This window comes from Diprion similis, chromosome 9 (assembly GCF_021155765.1).
Source record: "Diprion similis isolate iyDipSimi1 chromosome 9, iyDipSimi1.1, whole genome shotgun sequence".
Taxonomy (NCBI): Eukaryota; Metazoa; Arthropoda; class Insecta; order Hymenoptera; family Diprionidae; genus Diprion; species Diprion similis.
This window is the reverse complement of record NC_060113.1, coordinates 10,808,240-10,815,606: the sequence shown is the minus strand read 5'-3', so window position 1 is coordinate 10,815,606 and position 7,367 is coordinate 10,808,240. Positions and strand designations below refer to the sequence as shown.

Below are 7,367 nucleotides of genomic sequence, written 5' to 3'. Positions count from 1 at the left end.
TTGACATACGCTCTCATAATAGGAAAATAGTAATGTTCCAGGATTCTAGTTACCGTTCGTTCTAGTTCTGGGTTACTCTTTATATCATGAAAACGTACTACTATACTCTTTCTTATACTTCTAGGTACAACATACAATAACTTATCATTACGTCTTTTATATAATATTCCATTATGCAATTCATAATTTTCTACATAGCCTTTCTCATCCTTTGTTCTTACACCTCGGGCTTTCTCTAATATATCCTTCTTAAGCTTGACTAAGTCGTCACTACTCTGATATAACATTACCGCCTCGTCATCGGTGTTGATTGACAACACATTGAGTTTTTGTGGGGTTCAGTATGTTCTACGGGTGCTCTGTTCAAGGCATCGACATGCGCCAATTTCCCTCCTGGTCTATGCATTATACGATAGTCATATTCTCTGAGCAAATCATTTCAACGTATGATCTATGGATTCAACGTCTTCTGCGTAATCAAGTAGCATAACGCCTGACAATCGGTGATTACAGTGAACGGTATGTTTGCTAGCATTGATCTCAGTCGTGTAATGACTGTTAGCCACACTATGGCTAACAGTTCAAGTTTACTGCTATGATAATGACGTTCTGGCTCGCTCGTTCTTCGACTAACACTAGTCTAAGTTTACTTTTCTTATCTTTCTGCATTAGCATGCCTGCTGATCCTAGCGCACTTGCATCCGTATGCAACTCTGTCTCTGCTCTTGGATTAAATGTCTGTAAAATTGGGCTTTCAGTAAGTTTTCGAATAAGTTCTTCAAACGCAGTTTGTTGTGACTCACTCCAAATAAACGGCTCATTCGCTCTTAACAATCTTGATATTGGTTCAGTTATCTGTGTAAAAGATGGAACAAATTTTCTAAAATAACTCGTAAGGCCTAGAAAACGACGCACCTCGTGCACATTCTTCGGCCTCGGAAACTCTCCAATGGCTGCTACCTTGTGCTGTCCTGATTCAATCCCTCTCGCTGATATTTCATGTCCTAAGTAAGACACTCTTGAAAACAGAAAACAACACTTAGCTAACTTAATAGTTAATCCTGCCTTTCTCAGTGCTTCAAGGACTAAACGTAATTTTGGCTTCAGATCGTCCCAACTGTTCCCTGGTATCAGGATATCATCCAGGTAGAATAATGCTACATTATCACGTAACAGACCAAGGGCTTTGTGCATCGCCTTGCTAAAGTAAGCGGGACCATTCATTAGACCGAAAACCATTCTTGTATACTCTACAGTTTCTTCTGGTGTAATTATTGCTGTCTTATGACGTGCACTCCTTGCAATTGGCAACTGCAAATATCCATGAGCCAAATCTGATACAACGAACAACGAACTATCTCTTATTTGGGCAAGGTGATCATCTATGTTAGGCAAGGGGAAATGAACTCTCTCAGTAATCGCATTCAATCGTCTAAAGTCTACAAAAAGACGTGACTCGCCCGTCTTTTTCCGAACTAGTAATACTAGACCTGCATAAGCAGACTGCGTTTCCGTAACAATACCTGCATCCATTCTCGTATAATACCACGAATCTCCTTTCGTTCCTTATCTGTCGCTCAATAAGGCTTACACTGCACAGGAGTTGCATCCTCAGGTACCTTAATATCCATAACAGCGTCCTTAGCACACCCTAAATCATACAAACTAGTCGACACACAATCTCTAAATTCTATCAATAACCTAATCAAGTCTTGTCGCACAGCCGGTGGTTGGTCCTCTCCAACGTTGACCGTATCACAGAGGAATTCTTCCTCTGATGTTGACTTTTGCTCTACCATTGGCACGCTCGACACTTCTCCGCGTACCAGCAACTGTTTTTCAGCGACGGCATACTCCTGCTCTCCCCAATTTGACACAGAAATAGTATAGCTCGACTGACTATCTACCAAGCCAATAAACGCTATCGAATTTGACGGATAATGACATTCTCTGCACTAGCTAACATTGATGCCGGTGGCTCGCACTGGGTTGGAAACATCAACACATCCATTGACTTTGCATCATCTGGTACTATTCTCAGGGTAACGTCTTCTAATTCGACGTCGTCAATAACAACACCAGCGCTTATCACACCGACACTGGTCACTACGAACTCTGGCGGTCCAAATGCCTTCAACTCAGTCCTTGCGGGTAGCATCGGAAACTGTTCTTGCAACACCCGCGTAGCGCGTATCGTACATTCCGCACCACCTGAATCAATAAACGCCAACATTTCTCGTCCATTTACCTTCGCTGTTTTTAAATACTTCGCAGCGGTACAATCGTGTTGTTGATTCCCGATTGATCTCACTGCGCTTATCTACACTTCCTTCGCTTGTACAATTACGGCTGATGTGACCCTTCTGGTGACATTTATAGCAAGGAGGTATTCGAAGCTCTTCTGGACAGTCTCGAATCAAATGCCCTGGTTTCTTGCAATTGAAGCACGTTCTCTCACCATTTTGCTGTTCGCTCGTTACACTCTTGCCTCGCGAATCACTCTTAACTTTACCGTCACGGCTTTTGTTGCCTTCGTTGTTGTGAGTAGTACTGGTCGACGGGCGTCCCTTTCCCAATGTTGTCTCGCGGTTGCTATTATTGCTATAGTTATGACTCGGCTCGACTTTTTGACTTTTTAAACACTTATCATAGTACAACAAATCATACAACAGCCCATCTAACGTATACTGTGGCGCTGGCATCACAACTTTACACAACTCACGGGACCACAATCCTGACAACACTTCAAACTTTTCTTCACGAAATGTTAATCCTAATGAGCTACACAACTTTACCTTTGCGTGAAAATATCTTGCGATCGGCTCGCCTCTGTCTTGACGTCGCGCTGTCATTCGAGTCCATCGCGTTGATACATCATCACGCGTCATGAATGTCTCTTTAAATGCTTCACGAAAGTCTTCCCACGTACGAAGTTCGCTTACACGTGCTTGACTCCAATCCTTTGCTCCTGCTCTCAAATGCATGCGTGCTGCCGCAAGTAAGTAGTCTTCTGGCCACTTATGTCACACGAGACCGCTCACGCACTGCTTTAGTTATTGAAAACGGGTTCATCCCAACATGGAAAATGAGTCCATCCCACTTTTGATTTTGTTAATGCTAAATTCTTCGTTCAGGTTGACTTTTTTTCTCTTTATTTGTGGAAAACAAAATGGCCTCTTTATTTAATTTATAGATTACAAATATTATAATTAATTTTGAATTAAGCTACTTGCTCTTTCGCTTTCTTTCACTACCTATCGACTCTCGCACACTTTCTTCTGTACTTTCTACTCTCTATCGATCGATTATCAACCTCTCGATCGACTGACGCGCTCTAGCGGTCGCCATCTTAGAGTAACACGCGCTTAACTTAAATCTAACGCTGTGTCTTTAACATATTGTAACGGGCTTTTTGCTTCGCCTGGGGGGAAGCGGGGTCGGCACAGAGGCTTGTTTACAAAAATAGCGTTCTCCAACGCGGCAGTAGAATAGATGGAATAAAAATTAACGGCACTGCAGAAACTGATGTTGGGCGCCAGGCTTGAGGGAGTCGTAAGAGAGTATACTCTTATCAGTTTCAAATTTACCTTGACTATAGCAATTGTTCTCCGACTCGAACGGCGAACCAAACTCACACAGCTGAATCCGAAAAGTAAAACTATAACAAGGGCAAGCACGCAAAAACAACCGACTAGCTAGCGGTGAGGGGAACGTGGGCGCGAAGGTGAAATAGTATAGATGACAATCAAATGATTGTAGATATAATTATCAGCATTTATCAACAAAGAAAGCAGTTACGGCAAGGCAGAAGGCACAGAAAATAAAATATTTACACGGCAAGCGGTCTTATCGGTGGCGGTACGCTTCGATACAATTAAAATAAAAATAAAAATTCAATATAACATCGCAACAAAATCAAACAATTCAATATAACACGGCAAAATCAAGCGGTATAAGCTAGAAGCGGGGAGCGGCAAGCGACCACGCTAGGCGAATAATAAGCGAAGTAAAATCGTTAACAGTTCAATAACTTGTGCAATTACAGATTCGTTGCTCAGCAAATTCGTTAACAATTTCAGAACTCAGAACAATGCCACACAATTCAAAAACAGATTCGCTAGCAGTTTAACGTTTCCACAATTAGAAGATAATCCTCTTTCGTTTGTCGCTAAGGTATCGACACGGTCGCCTGTCGCTGCTTGACGGTGGTAGTTACGCTCGGCAACAACGACACGGGCGCACACACTCACTCACAGATTCTCTCTCTCTCTTGCACTCACGTACTTCGTACGCGGTCGGGAAGCGGCAGGGTGGTACTCGATCTATTACAAGTTATACGTTACAATAAAACGGCAGAAAATCACCGAATGAACAACCAGAGTATCTTACAGTAATAGTAATAAAACAAAATAGCAATCAACATCGAAAATATAATTAATAGAAAAGCTTAGTCACCACGAGGCTCGCGGGCTTTTACAAAAAATGGCCGACCGAAGCCGGCCGGCAACCTGTTAGAAAGAGAAAATGGCCTGAGGCCGTCGAGGAGCTACAGCCAGCGAGATTCGGGGTAACGTCGGCCTACCTTTTTACGGCAACTAGCTCCGGTTTCTCGTACGGCACGATTTTTCCTTGGAAAAGTCCGGTGCGAACAATAACGAAACAAATACAATAGCAAGGCACAAGATACAGCAAACGAATTCTACACAAACGTGGCGTTCAACAGCACAGCGCAAGGGAGAGTATCTATGACGTGCTACACGCGAAGCGCAAGAGAGAGTAAGGTGGCCGCCCGCTCTCGTCGATCGCGATCCCGCGGTGGCGCTACGGGGGAGGGGGGAGTGATAGGCGAATTTTGGTGAGAGGCCGGCGGGAGCCAAGGCAGCCGGTCTGTTCTCCGCGCTGTGCTGCAGGTTGCGAGGGCGGTATATGCGATGGCGGTAGCGTTTTTTCCGGCATCGGAGTACCCAGGGGGAGGCTGAGTCCGGTTGTTTTGGGTGCCGGGTGGCAAGGCCGGGCTTAGCAGAGACTCAGGTGGACGCAAATCGACCCCTGGGCGGCAGCAGCAGGATGTCTCTGGCGGCGTCGATGTTCATGCAAGCAACAGCGCGACTACTGGGTCCGGGGCTTCGAACTCCGCGCCGGTCGTCCAGTGGTACCTCCGATTTCCCGCGACGGCAGCGCAGGGTGGTTGTAGGACGGCGTCGGCAGTGGCGGCGGCAGTGGCGATCACCTCAGAGAATTTGGCGGGGGAGAAACAAAAAGCATTAGCAATAATACATAAATCTTAAAGCTAACTTTGGCTGGTCATTGGTGCGGCACGGCAGGACTCTCCCCTGCTCTCTAGGAGTGATTCACGCGGCCGCCTGGGAGTGGAGGTGCGGGTCGGTGACGGGCTGGTAGACCCGCCACGTCACAATATACCGGGACCATCTCTAGAAACTAAACAGGAACTGCGCATGCGCCAAATGAATCAATTTCATTGGTCAGCGAAATTGCCCCGCGGAATAATTTTCGTCAGCTAACCAAGGCGACCAACGTACATGAAATGTGACAAGGCTCTGAATATCTCGCGCGTAAAGTAGCGTATTGAGGTTATGTTGATATTTATTCCTACTTATTGTGAATTTTCTAAGAAAAGTGTCATTCAGCAATACCGTAGTTGATATTAGAAGATATTCAATCGACACAATAAAGGCGTCAATGGAGAAACAAATATCAAAAGCTACAGAAATTGGATCAGTTATTTATTGAAAGAAGAAAACTGAAATTAAATGTGGAACGTCATCAACGAGTGGGAGTCTAGACAAACTGAGGCAGGTAAGTAAAAATATTGTGTACTTCAAACAGATTCTTTATTTAAATAAAATTAAAAATAAATGGATTGTTGAAACCCAGTAGAAGGTTGCTCCAGAGTAGATTTGTTACAGTGCAGTGCTCCGGAAGCCAGTAACCAGTGCCAATGAACATGAAATATTGAAATAAAATCAGTAACAAGGAATGAAAGAAATAGTGTATCTTGAAACACAAAGCTTAGGAGTACAAAAAGTAGCAATTCGTTTTTCTGTCGCAATTTATTGAAAATTAGTGGTATTCAAAACAATTAGAAGCTCTTGTCTGATGATAATATCTTTTAATATTTTCAGATGGGAAACAAACATCATCGAAGCGAGACTAAAGTTGTCAGGCGTTGAAGCGTGTAAGTAAATTTCTGATACTATGATGTTTGTATATTACAATATTTTGACATGTATTCAATGATAAAATTCGTTTGTTCTGACAGACTTGAAGTTTCAAGTTTGGATAATAGGATGACAATCATACCTTACCTGATGGTCAAAACGTTTTGGTGGCTAGGACCCTAGTTTCTCGATTGGTGCCACCGTTTCAACCATCGAACCTGGTTGTTCCGTTGTTCCATTAGACAACAGGTATCCGAAGGAATTTCTTCTGGTCATCGCCACCTTCTGAACATCAGTCGTGGCAAAATTGAAGAGCACGACACTGGAACACAATGGAATCTGCAATGCAAGAGTTATCTAGTGGCACAAGTTAAAAACAAAGAACCTTATAACGGTTTCTGCGACAGAGGGATTCCTTCCGGATATTCATGTTACTGGATGATGTTCGGAGCACTATGAACAAGATATTGTATTGGATTTAGGTTTGAGTAAATATTTTCATGAACTTCAGTGAAAATTAGATATTCATTTGTTTCAAAGGAACAAGGGGTACAATGTTGAATCCGATAAGTCAATATTTTCATATGAATGTTCTGAACATTACTCTAAAACATGATTATCCTCAAAGTTAATTGTGACACTGAGGCACATTTTGAAAATGTTGATTTTTAACTTGTGTCACAGCATGTTTCTGAGTTTCACTCTTCGGATTAGATTTCTTTAGATTAGATTTGAAATTGAGAGAAACCGTAAGATCTACAACTTCCTTTTCCAACCAACAAAAGTGGCCGATGATCTCTGCATGTGTCATGAATTGAATGGGAAGAGAAGACATCAGCTAACAGCAGAGATGCCATTATTTTGGCTGTATTTTCTGTTGAAAGAAAAAAATTTCATTGTTATTCTTAATGTATGAAGTAATGAAAATGATCGAATAAATTGTCCCCACCTACCTGCTTCGTTTCTTCCAAGCACCCAACATTTGAACAGATTTCTTGTTTCAATCGAATAGGACGAATTTTCAAAGAGCATCAGCATTAAATTCCGACCGTTCTTTGAACAATCAATTTTCAATAACAAAAGCTTTTCGAGTGACTATCTCAATGACTTGAGATTCTAACCTCAAAAATGCATGTGAACTACATCGCCGACAGAAACAGAGTTTGACAGCAGGGTCTCGGGGTGGCC

The 7,367-nt window shown here is 42.8% G+C and overlaps 1 protein-coding gene across 1 annotated transcript; it reads right to left on the bottom strand.

Moving 5' to 3' along the window:
• Positions 1-451: 451 nt before the first annotated feature.
• Positions 452-2,984, bottom strand: LOC124410182. Its single transcript, XM_046888350.1, has 6 exons — positions 2,249-2,984; positions 1,946-2,211; positions 1,592-1,856; positions 916-1,523; positions 579-855; positions 452-528 (listed from the first exon to the last, which is right to left on the bottom strand). The coding sequence occupies exons 1-6, from the start codon at positions 2,982-2,984 to the stop codon at positions 452-454; spliced, it is 2,229 nt and encodes a 742-aa protein (XP_046744306.1).
• Between the last annotated feature and the right edge of the window lie 4,383 nt (positions 2,985-7,367).

Excerpts from the sequence above, each read along its gene's own strand:
- LOC124410182 (XM_046888350.1), bottom strand. The coding sequence starts at position 2,984 with ATGCATTTGAGAGCAGGAGCAAAGGATTGGAGTCAAGCACGTGTAAGC. Across the intron at positions 1,524-1,591 it reads GGATGCAACTCCTGTGCAGT|GTATTGTTACGGAAACGCAG; the intron begins GTAAGCCTTATT and ends GAATGGATGCAG. Across the intron at positions 856-915 it reads GGCCGAAGAATGTGCACGAG|ATAACTGAACCAATATCAAG; the intron begins GTGCGTCGTTTT and ends TCTTTTACACAG.